Source organism: Lineus longissimus, chromosome 2 (assembly GCF_910592395.1).
Source record: "Lineus longissimus chromosome 2, tnLinLong1.2, whole genome shotgun sequence".
Lineage (NCBI taxonomy): Eukaryota > Metazoa > Nemertea > Pilidiophora > Heteronemertea > Lineidae > Lineus > Lineus longissimus.
Genome location: NC_088309.1, coordinates 5,812,899 through 5,830,577, shown reverse-complemented (window position 1 = coordinate 5,830,577; position 17,679 = coordinate 5,812,899). Strand labels below are relative to the sequence as shown.

At 43.9% G+C, this 17,679-nt stretch overlaps 5 protein-coding genes across 5 annotated transcripts; 3 read left to right on the top strand and 2 right to left on the bottom strand.

The window, feature by feature from the left end:
• Positions 1 to 1,651: 1,651 nt before the first annotated feature.
• On the top strand, positions 1,652 to 5,193 carry LOC135483582 (monocarboxylate transporter 12-like). Its single transcript, XM_064764556.1, has 5 exons — positions 1,652 to 1,679; positions 1,765 to 2,043; positions 2,910 to 3,053; positions 3,567 to 4,466; positions 4,839 to 5,193. Coding segments are annotated over exons 1-5 (1,518 nt in total). The 5' UTR covers positions 1,652 to 1,678; the 3' UTR covers positions 5,033 to 5,193.
• Positions 5,194 to 5,448: 255 nt separating this feature from the next.
• On the bottom strand, positions 5,449 to 6,688 carry LOC135483972 (uncharacterized). Its single transcript, XM_064765045.1, has one exon. It carries the CDS (start codon positions 6,686 to 6,688, stop codon positions 5,645 to 5,647), a length of 1,044 nt encoding a protein of 347 aa, XP_064621115.1. The 3' UTR covers positions 5,449 to 5,644.
• Positions 6,689 to 8,146: 1,458 nt separating this feature from the next.
• LOC135483581 (squalene synthase-like) lies at positions 8,147 to 13,213 on the top strand. Its single transcript, XM_064764555.1, has 8 exons — positions 8,147 to 8,386; positions 9,022 to 9,119; positions 9,555 to 9,738; positions 10,159 to 10,287; positions 10,854 to 11,045; positions 11,407 to 11,583; positions 12,122 to 12,274; positions 12,594 to 13,213. Exons 1-8 carry the CDS (start codon positions 8,291 to 8,293, stop codon positions 12,789 to 12,791), a joined length of 1,227 nt encoding a protein of 408 aa, XP_064620625.1. The 5' UTR covers positions 8,147 to 8,290; the 3' UTR covers positions 12,792 to 13,213.
• A 686-nt stretch (positions 13,214 to 13,899) lies between these two features.
• On the bottom strand, positions 13,900 to 16,003 carry LOC135483580 (uncharacterized). Its single transcript, XM_064764554.1, has 3 exons — positions 15,919 to 16,003; positions 15,023 to 15,321; positions 13,900 to 14,848 (listed from the first exon to the last, which is right to left on the bottom strand). The coding sequence occupies exons 2-3, from the start codon at positions 15,306 to 15,308 to the stop codon at positions 14,610 to 14,612; spliced, it is 525 nt and encodes a 174-aa protein (XP_064620624.1). The 5' UTR covers positions 15,309 to 15,321; positions 15,919 to 16,003; the 3' UTR covers positions 13,900 to 14,609.
• A 100-nt stretch (positions 16,004 to 16,103) lies between these two features.
• On the top strand, positions 16,104 to 17,580 carry LOC135483579 (uncharacterized). The gene is made up of 3 exons (XM_064764553.1): positions 16,104 to 16,178; positions 16,608 to 16,790; positions 16,954 to 17,580. The coding sequence occupies exons 1-3, from the start codon at positions 16,163 to 16,165 to the stop codon at positions 17,223 to 17,225; spliced, it is 471 nt and encodes a 156-aa protein (XP_064620623.1). The 5' UTR covers positions 16,104 to 16,162; the 3' UTR covers positions 17,226 to 17,580.
• The last annotated feature ends 99 nt before the right edge of the window (positions 17,581 to 17,679 follow it).

Here is a 17,679-nt window from a genome sequence, read left to right as displayed (position 1 = left end):
ATTCATGAATGTTCGTAGTAAATTCCATAGTAGTGACGTCACTGAATGATTGACAGCTAGGCGCCATGTTTCATTCATGCCTCGCTCTGATCACCCGATACGCGGGGAATGAAAACGAGGTCATACGAACTGGCTTGGCGGTGCCAGTTCGCTTTAAATGATGTCCTAAAACGCGTCTTTATAACTGGCGACTCGTGTGTGTGTGTAGAGCAACCCGTGCGTACAGAGCAAAACGCGCGTATCTAACTCGCGACCCCTACAAAGAACATAACGCGAATGTATAACTACTGTCGCATAAACGTGCCGTCGGATAACTAGTGTCGGATAAGTGCTGTCGGATAACTGCTGTCGCATATAAGGTTCCTCAGCCTCCCACATCGCGGCGCTAGTTATTATTACTATAGGTCTATAGAACCCCTTAAAAAACCAATAGCGGTGTCGTGAAATTTTGATATAGGCCTACACAGGGAGGGGATGATGATGACCATATGGAGTTTTCTTTGAGAAGTTTCTGCTCAGAGTATGACTGTTTTTCTGGAGGATCCACTTAGAGCTCGCTTTATTTTGCCTCTCCCAAGGATGAGGAGACTCCTTATCCAGTGTGGAATCTGGATTGAGTGAAGATTATTGGTTGGAGGCCTCGGTTGGGCAAAATAAATTGAAATGTTATCCAATCAAATGGAAAACTTACCCAAGAGATATTCAATCTGTTCTTTGACTCCGGGAAGATGTAGTTTTGGCCTACCCCGGCTGCGGTTGCCATTGCCATTGGCATTATCTGGCAAGACTGGCGCTGGACGTGGTCGTGGAATGCTCACAGTGTTCTCAAAATGCTCTCGCAGCAAATTTAATGTCTGTACCAGAAGAGTTGGAATGGACTCTAGCTTGACATCCCCAATGCATATTTCAGCACAGTCTCTAGCCAAAGTTTCAACCATGAAAATCACAGATTCCTCTAAATTTACCTGTCGTTCTATACATATTTCCACCTCAACGAGAACGCGCTTAACACGGTCTGCTAAGTGCAAAAGCAAGGCCATTTGAAGTGCGCCTACTACATGACAGTTACCAATTGGTAAATCGTATGTCGCTTATAACAAAAACAATAATCATCAAGACACAAGAGCGCCGCGATGCGGGAGGCTGAGGAACCTTATATGCGCCGACAGCAGTTATCCGACAGCACTTATCCGACACTAGTTATCCGACACTAGTTATCCGACGGCACGTTTATGCGACAGTAGTTATACATTCGCGTTATGTTCTTTGTAGGGGTCGCGAGTTAGATACGCGCGTTTTGCTCTGTACGCACGGGTTGCTCTACACACACACACACGAGTCGCCAGTTATAAAGACGCGTTTTAGGACATCATTTAATGCGGAAATAACCGCCCATATTGGTGGACCATGGCAACAATCGCGTCATCGAGTCATCGAGTCGAATACCACAAGCCCTCCCATCATGCGTACTGAGCTTTCAGCGTTGTCTGGAAGCTGAGCAATGTCAATACATTGAGGGTAAATATGCTGTCATGATGTAGGCCTACTTTCATTTAATTGATGAAATCAGCCATCTAGGCAATTTGCGCTGACCTAGATGGGAACAAATCATCTCTAATCATGGCCCAAATCTAATGGTGGTGACTGCGAGCATACGGGGCCATAATTCCTTTACAGCAGTACATGTAACATCAGGCTTTACGAGAGATTTAAATATTATCATTTTTCAGTTTTCGTTTCAGTCTTGAATCGTTAAACTTTCAGTGTCATCCAAGGGAACCATGGAAACAAGTACTATCGACACCGCAAAAAGTCCAGGCCAAAAACTCCGGCGTAGGTCATCCGTTGTGACGACAACACGGCCGCCAGATGGAGGGTACGGATGGGTAGTGTGTGCAGCAAGCTTCTACGTAGTGTTCCTGACCGGAGGAACCATCATGTGCTATGGGGTCATTTATGTGGAATTTTTGGACTATTTTAGAGAGACCAGGACGAAAACGTCATGGATAGGCAGCTTGACGTTGATGTCACTCTCATTAGCAGGTAAACATCACCAGTTATGCATGATCCCCGTTTTGCGAGTCGTCGTCAATTCGGGGAGCTGGCGCAAACCTGGCGTCACGGCCCTGGAAACTCCCCTATTCGACCTGGCAGGGCTCTCAATTGTACAGCTAAGGCTACACCCTCTACTTTTTTAAGGTCTATTTTGGGCACTTTGCGTGCCGTACGGCATGACGGAACGTGCTTTTTTTGTGGCTTAGTGGCACTGGTCCATCAAGCCCACAGCTTGCAGCGCCGTAGTGGGATCCGCGGTACTAATCTATTGATTTCCGGGTAGTCGTACGCGAAGTCAATATTTCCATTGTACAGCAAATTACGCATGTATACCGGGTGTTGTGCGCGCGAGGCTCGTGGTGTAGCAAAACAATAACAATGGCCGCCCATGCTGTCATGAGAAGTTGAAGAATTTCACCGGAAAAGTACATTTCGGGGATCGTGAGAGCTAATTATTTTCAATTCTATCATCTCTGAAGTTGTTTTGTTTTATACCCTTCGTGTCAATATTGATCAAAGGTTATTTTGGGCGCGGTATTGTAATTTGGGCACGTTTTTTTCAAGAACTGAATTTGGGCACGGGCCAATTTCGCTACGACGTCTACGTCGTAGTGGTCGTGCAATTGAGAGCCCTGCCTGGCCATGCCGGCCATGGAGATACCGCATTGGCAGCCTCGTTGTCATTGCACCAACGCATCTCATTATATGCGAATACATGTACATGTATATTGTACGTCGGAAAATAACGCGTTTTTCGAAGCGGCTGACCCGGCCTAGAGGCTGAATTTTATAAGTAGAACGGCGTCATAAAATTTCCAGCTAAAAGTCTCACCGACGTATTTTTTGTATTGCAGGTCCTCTGTCAAGCGTACTTTCTATCCGGTTCGGCCACCGATTTGCAGTAATCCTTGGTGGCATTATTTCAGCCATCAGTTTGGCGGTCAGCGCCCTTGCCGATAGTATCTATTTCTTGTATGCCAGCTTCGGGATATTTGGTGGTGAGTGGACGCGAGCCGAGAAAGGTTGCACATTCTGTTGTGATGATTGTTTTAAATATCACATTCTTGACCCTATTGAGGACATAAAACTGATTATTACTTGTGTACAAAGCTTCCTAAAATATAGTTAGTAGGCTAGGTGTATAAAACTGTTTTGGCATTTGCGTGAGTACATGTAGTCAACTTATCAATTTATACTCCATGACATCTAGAGTATTGGCTAAAAAAAATATTTGGTAATGGGCCCACTTCTCCGGCGTGAACTAAATCAACCTCGATAACTAGTCCACCTATTAATCCTATCTACTAGAACTGCCAATTGTACAACGACGGATTAAGGCCGAAAGGCGAGAGAGTCCAAGGTGCTTAATAGGTTTTCGAACAGAATCTGTATCCCCTTATATAGTTACTTGGTGTTAGTCTTCCGTTTAGACTAGGATCCCCTTCTCATCGGTGCATAATCTTTCACTTCATTCCCTTCTGCTAACTATAATCGATGCATTTACTTCAAAGGTCTAGGCATGGGTCTGGCGTTGATTCCTACCATATCCCTGGTGGCACTTTACTTCGACAGGAGGAGGTCCACAGCAATCGCCATTGCCTTCTCCGGCGGAGGAATCTCATACCTCGTGTTTCCGCCCATGATGGACATTTGCATGGACGCCATAACATGGAGGGGCGCCATGTTTGTATTAGCGGCATTATGGATGCAATGCTGCATATGTGGCGCTTTGCTTCGCCCTCTAACGGTACGAGAAGATATCTTCATGGCTCGACGAATGTCGAGGTTTTCAATTTCGGATAAAGTAACAGAGCGGCGAATGTCGAGATTTTCAATTACATCGGATAAAGTAGCAGAGCGGCGAATATCGAGATTTTCAATTATTTCGGATAAAATAGGCGAAAATGAAGGAATAGAGGAAATAGAAGCGCCCCCTGGTGCCTGTGATGTAGTTTTGTTTAGAAACTGGCGATTCTGGATGTATCTGCTTCAGGAATTCCTCTGGCATATTGACTTCATGAACTTTCCTTCCATCCTGCCAGATTTTGCCATATTGAATGGCTACAACAAGATGCAAAGCGGGCTTCTGCTGACGATATTCGGGTGCGCGGTCATTCCATCAAGGTTGTTAGGGGGGTGGGCGGTTGACCGGACTAAAGCCAACCCGCTTTTCCTGCAAATTATTTTGATCGCAGGCATAGGTGCGATGAACATTATCATGCCTTTTACGGGATCTTCATACATCGCCATGGCGGTGGTATGTGGTACCAGAGGGGCTTTCAATGGCCTCCTGCCAGTGATAGGTCCCAGTATTCTAGTCCATCTCTTCACTAAGGAGTGTATGACCAGCTCACTTGGATACGCAACGTTGGCTATTGGCGCTGGAGAACTGATTGCGCCACCTATTGGAGGTAAGTTGTATACATGGCCTTCAATGCATCACTGTATCATCGTGCTCAAGATACCGCCTCTTGAATGCCAAGGATTCCTGTGAAACAGTTGGAAATGTCCCCCTCGAAAAAGTGTAGCCCCATTGTTTTCTGACGAATTATGGTGCATGGTTCAATAACAAGCTATGACCATAAATACCTCAACACTTCAAACTTAAACACAACGGGCAGCCCGACGGCAGTCAATAACTTTTACCCAGTCAGGTCAGACTGGTGTCGCCAGCATTAATGAATGGTTAACACGGACTGACTTTTGAAAAGCGGAGAGAAGGTTGATTCAAAATCATTCGCCCATCATACACAAGCTTAAAAACATGTAAAATTCGTTTGCAGGGGTAATCTACGACCAAACTGGTAACTACAAGTACGCCTACCTGACGTGTGCCTTCATCTCCTTCCTGGCGGCCGTGGTTGCTCTTGTCCTCTTCCTTGACACAAAGAAAAAATACAAACTCGACCGAGTTAGGGTACAGGGGGAAAATGCTAATGTGTCGGAGTTGGAAGGGTTGAACAACAGTACCGCTTGAGGGTTAATAGTCTCAGATTGACCGGTGTCCGCAACAGATTTGGGCAGGTTTGTCCAGTTTGACAAAAACACGTGGCACTTGACTAAAACAATGGTACCGGGTAGGCCTGCATGGCTACCGACAGTTTATATTACCCCAAAAGGGTGACAGAATGAAATAAAAATATAAAACACCTTTATATTGTTGTCGTTAGTGAAAATATCACTATATTTTTGTACAAACGGTTCTATACACTTGCCATTTCACCATTCAGCTGGTGAATGTAATTAAAAAGCAGTTCAAAGAAAAGACTTTGCTAAAAAACGTTACTAACAATCAAAAACAAAAAAGTTACGACGTTTAAAGAAGAATAACTTAGATAACCGTTATTCTAGTTGTGTACATGTACACTAGTATGTGGGGCTGCCTTCATTATACGGCAATAGAGGAGGCCACATTGATTTTACTGAAAGTGTCTTTCATGCAGTATGTTCGCAGCCTGGCAAAGATCCCCACGGCGATGGGTTGACGCCAAAACGAGCGATCCCATTATACTGCGTTGTCTGATATGCTTGATGCCGCCGCGCGAACACCGACTGCATGCGCCCCGCCAGATGCTTACGCCATACCTCGTCACATCACCCCTGGATGGCCGTACAACGTCCATCTGAACATCTGACCCATTGTAGAGTCAACGGTTTTTATCGTTTGAAAGTTATGGTCCTTGTTGTACTTTCTGTACCACAAATGCATGGCAAAGTTCCTGTGCCAATCGTACGGCTTCTTTCCATAAATCTTGTCCAGTTCGAACCAGCTGGGTCGATTGAGTGTGTCCGTTTCAACATGAATTAAGTTAGGATATTGTTGCGATAACTTAAAGGGCAATCGAATCGAATGTCCGTCCCAGGATCCATCATTAAAGGTCTTGTACTCCGAATGCCAAATTTTCAAAAACTCGGCACCTTTTTTCGCAATTATTATCCCATTACATAAACCTTTGTTGTGCTCCATTCCAAGCGTGACGTCATACCTCCTGAGTGGATCAAACGACTTTATCACCATGACATCGAGATCGAGGTAAATCCCCCCATAATTCATCACGGCCTCCAAGCGGACGATATCCGATTTATGCTCGGTAACTCGGATCGGCCGGCCGAAGATAGCCGTCGGTGCTTTCCGGTAAACCAACCGAACAAGTTTGCTGAAATCCGTGATATTTTTCTTTAAGTAATCCCAATATTCACCCTCCGGCTTAGACTCGTACCACATCAAGATTCGTTTAGGTTTTATCCGATAATATACGCTTAGAAAACACACCATGTGGTGAAATCTCATGTGTGGTTTTCCATACCACGTGAAGTGGACGAGACTTGGAACAGCGTAGCCATCATCGGAAGTGATGTCAGAGAGAGTGTCTCGGATCCCGTCTGCTGGGTCTACATGTACGTTAGTTTTGTTGGGAGCTTTTACTACTTCCTTGAGCTGGTGGCGCTTTATAGCAAGTTCTAAACGGTCATGGTCCATGGGAACCTCCTCCCAAGCCAATTCATCATATCTGACAGAGCTGCTGCTGATCGATTCCTTTTGATAGAACCCTAAAATATCTTTCGACTCCTTCAACATGAATAGGGCGGCGACAAGAAGTAGTACCAGCAGGATAATGCGCTTTGGTCGCATGTTGACGGGGGTGGCCATAACCTCTCTCTTTCCAGTAATCTCCTATTGAAGAAAGAAAAGAAATTCCAGCAAAGATATTACAATTGGCTGAAGCCTCAAACCCTCTAATTAAAAAACATAGTTAACGCAAAAATACTCTTCTACGGCCATGAGGACAAGTCAACAGTCTGCTGTCGTAGGGCTAAGATAGTCACCACGGTACAGGTCAGATTGAGAATCCGCTTAATGATATCACTCATAATTACAGGCAGATCAGAATATGCTTTTGATGAAAGTCTCTACGACAATTTTAGTGCAGGACTCATCAGCAATGTCAGAATGTGCTTGTAATGATGGCCTCTACTACATCCGTAATAATTTTAGTGCCGGGCTGATCAGAAATATGATAGCCTCTATCATATCCATAATAACTGTGCCAAAAGTGACCCAGCTATGTCAGGGTGCAGGACTCCTCCATATTACAGGACAGCGGCAATGCGATAAAGTCAGTACTTCATTGAAGCCAGGGGAAGATCAGATCGAAACTTACCTCTCAAAGTGCTTCAATTTATTCCAAGCTTTGAATTTATCACAATATCGTCATTGCCTCTCAGCGCCTTATTCAAAGTCGTATGATGCATGTCCACTTGCAGTCAATAAATCGTCGCAATCACCCCGTTATTCTTATTCTATGGTATACCTGAGCTGTACATTAGGAAGTATTTACAGTTTACACAAATGCCAAGGGGGTGTTGATACAGTTACGTCACACTACAAGCTATATCAAAATGTATAGTGCTTAATGCTACATTTGTAAACCAAATGCGCATTAGCATGACTTAGCCTTGAAGCTTTTATTCCATTTAAGCCGTTTGCTGGACGCGTTTTGTCTCGAAATATTTAACAGTCTGTTATCGCCTACCTCGCCAAGGAATGCACCATGCACTATTTTGATATTTTTTCAAGGCAAATTAATTTTATCAATAGAGCCATAATTGCCAAGAATAGTGGATCGACACGACACAAGCCAAAAGCTCCCCCCCCCAAGTTTGAATAATTCACAAAAGTGTACATTCGTACATTTTGAATATTTTACAAATGTACTGATATTGGCCTTCTTCAAAACTAGCCCAAGCTGAGCAGAGTGCCCACTGCTGTAATGGAAAGACATAACCAACCACTCTCTGATGTTTTGCCGAGATAAGAAGATTCCGTTGTGTTTAGTTGTAATTTTTGTGAGGACACAAAAATAACCATCCAGAATGCAGGGACTGAATGAGTTCAGTCGACACTTTAAACTAGTTGGCAGTTTTATTAGAATACGGATTTTCCCGCGTCGAACTCCGCCTCAAATCAATATGCTGATTCGCCGGACCATACCATATGGACTTTAGCTCAAGAGATAATGATCTCCGGAAACACCCGACCATCAGCGAGTTAACTACGAAGTTGATCTCGAACGAGCCTAGTAGACCAATCAGGCCGCTTGTTAGATATAGAACAGCTCAATTTGTTTTTGATCGTGATCGGCGCACATGGTCCATGCCTGATCGTACGATGTTACGTAAGGGCCTGTCGAGGCCACTGTGAATTGAGAGCTATTGAGCTTGGTAGACGGTGGCAATGGATCTGCTCAAATCTGCTGGGAAACCGCACGAAATTGCGGCGCTGTTGAGATTCAAGATTGTGGGATCGGCAGTGGTACCAAAAGTCGATTATGTAAGTAACGCGCTGGCCTGTATTTTTCAAATTCAATCCCATTATTTCCCTATTAATCTTTAATTATTAATAAATTTTGATACACACACCAGTCAAGTGTGTGTCTCGAATGTATTCATATTTAGATTCCGTGAGCGTCAATATAAACCGCGTGTCAAATTTATATTGTGTGCGTGACAATCCTTTCTGAGTGTTGCCCTTTGATATCATGATATCACCTCATTGAATTATTGAGTTGTGTGGTTGAGATATGTCGTGCAATTTTGTCTAAATATGCTGGTATTTGACTGTAAAGCATTTTGAAAACAGGGGTGTCATTATCAACGGCCTGTGATTAATGTTGGCTATGACCGGACCGAGGGTAGACCTTGCTTGCCTGCCATAGAAAGGCAGTGGTTCCGTAAGTAATGACATTAATGCCTAATAATGTTTTAAAAATTTCTCACCAGGGATAAAGGCTTCTGAGAGGGCAATTTTCTCTTTTTTCTGTTGTATTAACACTTATTTGAGTTGTTAGTGTGAATTTTCCTGTTTATAAAAATATATCAAAATAAAGGCGAGCGTCCGACTATTCTGATGACTCTAATTTTGACTCATGTAATTATGACTTCTTTTATCATTGTGTCCTTTTGCAGGCGTCCCTGACAGATTCTGGTCGGGCGTGTTACGAATTCCTCAACAAAACGAGTAGAAGCTTTGCTGCTGTCATCCAGGCACTAGATGGAGATCTCAGGTAAGTATCAATAGTCACTATATAGCCACTATCAGTCTGAAAATTATAAGCATGGAAAGTTTGCTCAAGTATTGATTTTTCAATCAAATTATATGTTGACGTCATTCCGATGTACATGTAAGGCAAAAGGGGGCAAAAGGCTCTCGGGAAAGGGGAGGGGCAAAATTACCCTTTTTGAAATTTTTGGATCATGGACACTTCTGGGCATTTGCCCACAGCCCCTCCCCCGCTAGACATACGCCCATGCTTTTGATAAGAGCGTGCATTTAAATTCTTTTATTCTCAAGTGCATGGGCAACCTGGTGCCTAATTATGCACTCGAAGGTTTGTTCGGAGGTCATTCAGATAGTATATGGCACCGAGCGAATACCTCTGCAGTTCAAAGTTAGTAGAAAGCCGGTCATTTTGCTTCATTTCATCACTTTTGTCACTTAGAGATGCTGTGTGTATCTTTTACCTGGTTCTCCGGGCATTGGACACGGTGGAGGATGACATGACAATACCACTTGACGTCAAGGTGCCAATGCTCAAGTCCTTCTATAAAAATCTCCAGGATCCGGTTTGGAAATTTATGGACAGCAAGGAAAAAGACAAGATAGTTCTGGAACAGTTTCCACAGGTATGCTTAGAATCCTGGCAATCTGAGAAGAGGCCTTTGGGTAGACTAGAGTCCTAATTGGGCAACCGAGAAAAGGTGCGATGTCCAAAAAAGGGCAGTACGGATGTTGGTTGTGACTGCAGTTTGGCTCCGCACGTCGCATCTTCACGTGAGCAGCCCTGCTGGCAACTAATATGCTCACGATTATGACAACCAACTATCACTTTAAAGTCATTATTATCACCATGCAGGGCACAGAGGTTTTGTTTGTGAAGCGCGGTTGGTAGTTTTTTTTCTTTGCGCGACTCTCGGCCAAATCAGGGCTGAGGCCTAAGCTAGACGAGCTCGCAGAGCTGACGAGTGCAATCGTCAATTTTTTCACTGCGGTAGTCGAGTATAATTAGGGCTACATTGAAAAATATATTTTTGTTTTTATCTCAGATCACGGCAGAGTTCCAAAAGTTAAAACCTCTGTACCAAGAGGTAATCTCCGACATTACCCAGCGGATGGGCGAGGGCATGTGTAAATATATGCAAGCAGATGTAGACACCCTCGAGGACTGGGACGAGGTACGAATTATGTCCAATATCATCGCCGCTTGATCTTCATTTTCGGTCGTCGTCATCATCTTCGTTTTATTCGGGTCTTCCCGGCAATAAAAGGGAGTTTTCCGAAGCACCCGCAACGTCAACGTGAACGCGTATTCCATTGTTCTGCATCGTTACTATGAGGTGCAACATTGAGAAAGGCGTTCACGTTGGCGTTTCGAAAACTCCCTTATAGGAGCTTAAGCTACGTATAATGTATCTCGTTTCATGTTACATTCATGTGCAACCTTCAAACATATGGTCAGAACTGTTTTCGAGCAATCGGCAATGAAATGTACAGTGGCGCAGAAATGGCCAACAATAACAGCACAAGGGCGTTGGTCAGTGAGCTCAACAGAGCCAGCAAATGACATAACATTTCGGGAGGAACTGGCGCAAACTGGATGAAGGGGAGTTAACCGTAATCGTCAGCCTTCATCACAATCACCGAGGTCACCGATACTATTCAACAGCCACTTTTCATCGAACTCCGCCGAAAAAAGCGATAAAGCAGACGTACTTACTTGTAGCTTCTATTTCAATTTCAGTATTGCCATTACGTTGCTGGACTAGTTGGCATCGGATTATCAAGATTGTTCTCCGCCTCGAATTTCGAAGACCCAATCGTCGGTGAAGACACTGAGCTGTCAAACTCGATGGGACTCTTCCTTCAAAAAATCAACATCATCAGAGATTATTTAGAAGATTCATTGGAAGGACGCATCTTCTGGCCAAAACAAGTTAATACACAATTTAAATCGTATTGTATCTTTAAGAGAGCATTGACTTTTTTGGGTTGCGCTAAGCTAGGCAGAGGACGATATCTTTATTGGGTGTTTCTCATTATTATCTTTTTCGATATTGGCCAAGCTAACCCAATTTCCTAGCCGTCCTTATACATGTAGGACGCAAGTACAGTGTATATATCTATCGATCCCACTAAGTAACAGGTGTCTCTCTGGCCACATCTGTTTGCTGGCGGCAGAAAAAGACCTTCTGCAATATGACAGGAGTGGTTCATGGGGTTTAACAAAAAGTATATCGCTGTCCTTCAATTGGTGCAAAACAATGCATTTGATTTACTCTTGAATTGTATTCCAGGTTTGGAGTAAATACGCCCTTAAATTCGAAGACCTTGCCAAGCCTGAGAAACGTGGCGATGCATTGGCTTGTCTTAATGAATTAATATCAAGCGCACTTAGACACGTTCCTGACGTCATCAAATATATGGCAAGGCTGCGGAACCCAAGTGTCTTCAACTTTTGTGCAATTCCGCAGGTGAGATGCCGTTCTGTTGTCTAAAGAGACATGCAAGAATTGCTTGTGTCAGAGACATGAAACGCGTTGTGTGTACATTTGTAATTATCGAAACTTTCAAGGGACGTCGTTATAGGTGTCTCTCATAGCAATTTATGCTATTGCCCACAAAGTTACCACTGTTCTGTCTCCACAGATTATATCCTACATAAGACAGATACGTTGATGAGCATACATGTATCACGGTCAAGGAAGACGATGTCATAACTGCACTTGGTTTTGAACCCACGATACATGTACATGTATTGTACTTTCATTGACCGCGTCGGGTGGCCACCCAAAGTACGCCTGTACCACAGAACGATCGAGAGGAGGTACATGTATATCCAGCTTTCCATGTCGAAGCTGCATTAGTTCTGAGCGGGCAGTTGCTTTATTGTGCCAACCAGCTCAGTTGCTTTACTGTCGTTGCTCCTTGCCGACATCAAAAACAAAAATGTCCCGAGGACAAGGTTGTCAGCGTCGTGCTATTGCTGACACACCTCTTCTCTTATTTCAGGTGATGGCTATTGGGACATACGAGCGTTGCTATAACAACCCGAATGTGTTCGAGGGTATCGTAAAAATCCGGAAGGGTGAGGCAGTCCGGTTGATGATGGAATCCACGTCACTTGATGGCGTTAAAGCAATAATGTCTTACTTTTTGACGCAGGTGAGCTGATCGTTTTTTTGCAGCGATCTAACTGTCGGAATGTGGTGATGCATCACCCGAGTATACAAGCAAATTCCAGGGATACACAGCAGCAATTACGGTCGTGAGCGCCTATAAAGTACTGATCTTTGAGGCTGGTGAAGAAGTAGAAAATGACCCCCTGGAAAAGTTGTCCGGCCCTTTTGTATTCTGATGGATTATAATGTATGGTTCTATGATAATAATACCGCAGAGATTAAAAGCGCAAACAGAATCCTTTTTCCCCATTTAATTATCATATAATTATTCTGATCTGATAAACTCTTCGTTTTTCTTACAGATGGCTAGTCGCATTCCCTCTACCGACCCTTCAGCGGACATCATGAGGTCAAGGACAAATCAGTACCTGCAGATTTGCCGGACTGAGCAAGTGTTTGCAACGTCATCGAAATATTTACCTGTTTACGTATCCATGGTGATGTTGACGGCGGCCATTGCTTGGCAGAATTGGACACAGCTGTGTGGACTTTACAATTAAAATGTAAATGTTCGGATGAGAATGAAAAAGGTGTTGATTATCCATTTCCTGCACTAATACAGCGGACTTGTCCGTGATTCGTCATTTTCAAATCTTATATATGACATCTGGAATCAATTCACACGTAAAAGTATAAATAAGGGGGAAAGGAAAGTTCAGGATTTTTTCCCGAAGAACTGGCATGATCAAAACGGGAGCCGAGTGAATTTTAGATGTGTGAACATGTATCCGCGATATGCCGTACATGAAATGGAGACGACGCTTTTAATCAAAATACTAACACAGGTGCTATTATAATGTGTGTTGCAACGAAATGACGAAAAGGTCCTTTGCTTGGAAGGGATTATTATATTGTGTACCGATTTTTTGACTGCACCATATTACTTGTACTTGCCGCTATGTGATAAAAGAAATATTTTATAGTTCCGAGGCGTCGTTGATTAATTAATAGGGCCGTTTACACGGTACCTAACCAAACCAAACCCGGCCAGATCACATCCGTGCGCGCTTACACGGCAGACCAATCTATCCGATCCGGATCAGTTTGGTCCCGTGTAAACGTTCTATAGAGACCCGTGATCACATGTAAAGATTATCATAACATTTGCATCGGCTAGATCGATAGTGCTACGAACGGAACAGTCCGAAATGATGGCTCTTATCCGAAGATGTATTAAGTAAGTCCTTGAAGCGATCATCTCACTGTCCTTCCGTTGGTTGTGACTTTGTCCTGATATACTGGTTGTGACCAGTATAAGACGAATTTGGGTGAATGGAATCACCACGCATCTTGAGCTACACGTCACTTGGTGTCATTATAAAGATGATCTTTTATTCTGTTGTGCTCCCATCACAGCAGGTGTTGGCACGAGGCCCTCCGTTCGGTCTACATCCATGGTATTGAAGAACCAAGAATAGTATAGCGTCAGTAATGTTCCACACCCCACAAAATATACTTTTAAGGAATATTTGCATGACGAGAAAAGAATGCTTAACGACATTCAGAACAATTGATAGAATCACGGTCGACCCACGATGCAATAGTCAACTCGTTGGCCTTTGCTTTCATATCAGAGAGGACAAAAAAGTGAAGATTTTATGTTAAATTTGAAAAACATTTTTTATTTTATTCAAAGTCACTTCCGTCATGTTGGCGAAGAGGCAAAAGTGTCATTACCACCCGCCCTCCAACCCACGCGCGCACAATACTATATGTACATGTATACGATTTTAGACATGGGACAAACAGATACGCAACTATTAATAATAAAATCAAAACTAATCACAGATTTTTCAGCTGAATTGTTACATCAACTAACACAAATGCTATGCGGATACTTCATACCTGGACGATGCCGGTTATTCATTTTGCTATCTCGAAGTATCAACTTCTCGCACCACTGCAAACCTCGGGCCGGTGCGAAAATCTCAGGGATGACCCTGGTGAGGACAGCGTCGGCGTTGATTGAGAACACAGGCCGCCGTGCTCAAACTTGGTCAATGAACCTGGGAGACATTCGCCCACTTTAACCGAGTTACAAGAAGTCATGGTTGGCACGACCGTCTGTCCGTTTTGCCAAAAGCTTGTCTGTTTGAGCAAATGTCATATTCTATAAACTCTTGGATGTTCTAAGTCACTCCACTTCTCGTTACCCTCACGTCTCCAAGATCAAAAGATTAGTAATATCTCGAAGCTGTTACGCTGCAAGATCCATCATAGTCACTTTTCAAACCGGTGTCCATCCATGAATCTGATACCAACATTCAATGTTCAAACAAGCAGTACCACATTTTTGTCCATATAGAACTAAAGCATTATTAATTGCCGGTCATCTTACTTATAATTGGATAGCCAGGGTACCTCCTGATCGCCGGCAAGTCCCTGTAGCGACCACTGGCGTGATGTTCCAAGTTCTCGTGGTAGTATCCGTAGTAGCCTGGGCCCGTCCACTGCGGGAACCTGGCTGGAGGGTGGAACTGCGTGACTGCTGGATAGCTGGACGGGTCTCTCGTGTAACCAAATAGACGGACTTCTGGTATGTTTGAGTGGCCTATGCCTGGAAGGGTAAGATGAAAGGACCTCATCAGAATTAAAATCTTTGATAAAAATCGGTTAGAAAATTAAACTTGCAATAGTTTATTTGTTTGAGTCAAATATATATATATTTGACTCAAACGGTTAGCTCCAACTCTTTGCACGGTTCACGCCCAGGGTTGCCATCGTTACTTACCTCCAGGATTTAGCTTGTCACCCCGGGGGGCGTCCCTGTGTCTCTGGAACTCTACCCACTTGTCCTCACTTTGGAAGTCAATAGCATCTCTCCTCGCCTCACGCGGGATGTGCCTATAGTCTTGGTACTTGATCCAGCGTCTCTCGGAGGGGGTGTAGAAGGACGACCTCTCGTAGCAGGGGGATTTCCAGTCCCCCGATAGGTAGTTGTGGGTGGGGGTGATAATCTTCGGACCACTGAACCTCTTGTCCAGACTGTAGCTGCTGTAGCAGTCACGTGCCGCCATATTCGTTAGATTACTGCAAGACGAGAAAGAATGTAACCTCGAATTACGCAATATTCAGTAAAGTAATTTACTCCTGGGCTTCTGGTTGTGACTGTGTCCTTATAAGACCAAGTTTGGATGAATGGAAATCAGTGCACTGCATTCATGGCATGTTTCTTTCGGACATGAAGAAATACTCCTGGGCTTGGTTGTGACATTGTCTTTGAGCCCAAGTTGATTCCGGTATATTTGATAATCATCTTTGCAACTGCCTATATATGTATATTCATAGCATGTTCTTCTTGTACACGTAGGCCGCCTTAGGCAATGCGTCACAACCTTGTCCTCTTTGGTTAAGAAGGTTTTTGTCACAACTCATTTAAGAATGTTATTCATGCACACACATTGCATATTTTCATACATTTGAACTAAATCGATATACCATAGTATACTAGTAGTATAAATGCACAGTATTGGCGTGCTTAAAAGATCGATTTTCGTATATGCCGAGAATTCAACCAACTTTGCCTTAATTCGCCGAGAAAGGAATCAAAAGACTTGAAGAGGAGTTCCCATGCTACTGACTGTCGGATTCTAATTAACCCCTCAAGAATGATGTTTGTTCGCTTACCTTTATGTATTCCTTCCTTGGGCTATAGAATAAATACAAGTCGGTATATCTCAAAATGTCACCTGTCAGATGCTTGGCAACCAGGACGCCATGTTGTTTGCAAGGGGACCATCCATTAATCCGGATTCGTTTGGCCTATTGAGCTTTTTAAATTACACGGTTTCATTCCTGAATAATGTATGGTCCTGTCAGCTGTTGTTGACATTAACGACCCCAGTGTCGAGTGTGATAGAATAAAGGCAAAATGGAGGACGACTATGGTATGTACAATATGTTATCAATTAGCTTGGAGTGTTTTCCACGGATCTATCGCGTTTTGTCGCCTTAAGATTGGCATGGATCTGTGACTCGACTCTTATGTAGGCCTATCTCTAGCTGGGTCCAAGGCATCACTCAGTTGGAAAAGGAATGTCAACCGTTGGAGAAAAAGATCTCTGTAAAAATCTCTATAATTCTCACCCAGAATATGTCGTAGGTGGTCCTCAAGTGATCACAGTGACCTTTGATTAGCCAGTGGTCATTGGTTTCTGTCGTCTGGGGCACACGGGTGGAGTTAAAGGATGCCTTACCCCCGATTTCCTTATAGGCATGTCAGGACGACCTGAGCTTCACCACGATTCTGTCGACGAGAAATTTATTCTCCTCTTGTCAATTTACAAATAAACCTTAGCCTTCTCGCTGTTTTTCAGGGACAACCCATTTCATGGCAGGGCCCAAAAACAGGCCTTCGCCCATGGAGACGTACACGTCACGAGACGGAATGTCACACCTCTGGAGAGGACCAGGATTTTACTTGATGCCAGAGAGACGGTTCGTCAAGTTAGAAGAAACCACTGGAAGACCAAGTACAACAGCTACTCTCTCTTCTATACGTAAGTCAAAGAGAGTTCTTACCCTTCCCCCTCCCCCCCCCCCGTCAATGATTTCAGATGGTTGTGACGCGCCTTATGCCATTTGCGTCAGCTACTGGTACATTCTAAAGTGTCCCGAGCAAGTCTAATCACGTGTCACCTCATGTATATTTTTTCCTTGCAGATGACAGCGCCAGAAGTTCTGCATCGTGTCACCCTGAGCGACGGCCTACACTCCTTCCAGTTGGCAAACTACCTCCAGCAACAGATCCTTGGTTCCGGAGGTGGGTTGGTCCAGGTTCAGGGTTCTACTCGGCCAAGGAACACAAATGGACTAAAGAATGGACCAGTGGGGGTGCAGCAGTGCCAATGGACTCTAGGCTTTACATAAACGAGGAAGACTGGCTCAAGTATAAGAACATGTGCGCACAGCCAACATTGCCAGGAGCACATTGACATTGATTTCGGCGATTTCAATAAACATGATATCAAAGACAATTCCATACCATTGGACTCCGATTTTCCTCATTACCTGCATGGTGTCAGTAGACTGGTTCCCAAAGTTAAGGCCAACCACCTGGCCATAGCGGATCAAAGAAGGGCACTAGTCAGACAGTCAACCGAGGCGGGTGGTTTCTTCTAACTTTTTGGAACGAGTCAGTCGCTGACACATTTGCCATGATATTCTGCATCTGAACTCATTTTTGCATACATACAGCCATCGGCTATATGATATCGTACTACTCCACATTGTTCTTCACAATATCTACTTTGTAACTATCAATTATATTATTAAATTAAATAGTTTGCATTGTCTCTCCATCGTTCGTTTATGCCAGGCTCCCATCGCTGCATTATCCTAAAGCCTGCAGCACACTAGCCGCCAACTTTGGCGACAAGAAGCGTTTGG

Coding starts and splice junctions, on each gene's coding strand:
- LOC135483580 (XM_064764554.1), bottom strand. CDS start 15,308: ATGGCGGCACGTGACTGCTACAGCAGCTACAGTCTGGACAAGAGGTTC. Junction 14,849..15,022: donor TGACAAGCTAAATCCTGGAG/GTAAGTAACGAT, acceptor TTACCCTTCCAG/GCATAGGCCACTCAAACATA.
- LOC135483972 (XM_064765045.1), bottom strand. CDS start 6,688: ATGCGACCAAAGCGCATTATCCTGCTGGTACTACTTCTTGTCGCCGCC.
- LOC135483582 (XM_064764556.1), top strand. Junction 2,044..2,909: donor GATGTCACTCTCATTAGCAG/GTAAACATCACC, acceptor TTTGTATTGCAG/GTCCTCTGTCAAGCGTACTT. Junction 3,054..3,566: donor CAGCTTCGGGATATTTGGTG/GTGAGTGGACGC, acceptor TTTACTTCAAAG/GTCTAGGCATGGGTCTGGCG.
- LOC135483579 (XM_064764553.1), top strand. Junction 16,791..16,953: donor AGCTACTCTCTCTTCTATAC/GTAAGTCAAAGA, acceptor TTTTCCTTGCAG/ATGACAGCGCCAGAAGTTCT.
- LOC135483581 (XM_064764555.1), top strand. CDS start 8,291: ATGGATCTGCTCAAATCTGCTGGGAAACCGCACGAAATTGCGGCGCTG. Junction 9,739..10,158: donor TTCTGGAACAGTTTCCACAG/GTATGCTTAGAA, acceptor TTTTTATCTCAG/ATCACGGCAGAGTTCCAAAA. Junction 12,275..12,593: donor TGTCTTACTTTTTGACGCAG/GTGAGCTGATCG, acceptor TTTTTCTTACAG/ATGGCTAGTCGCATTCCCTC.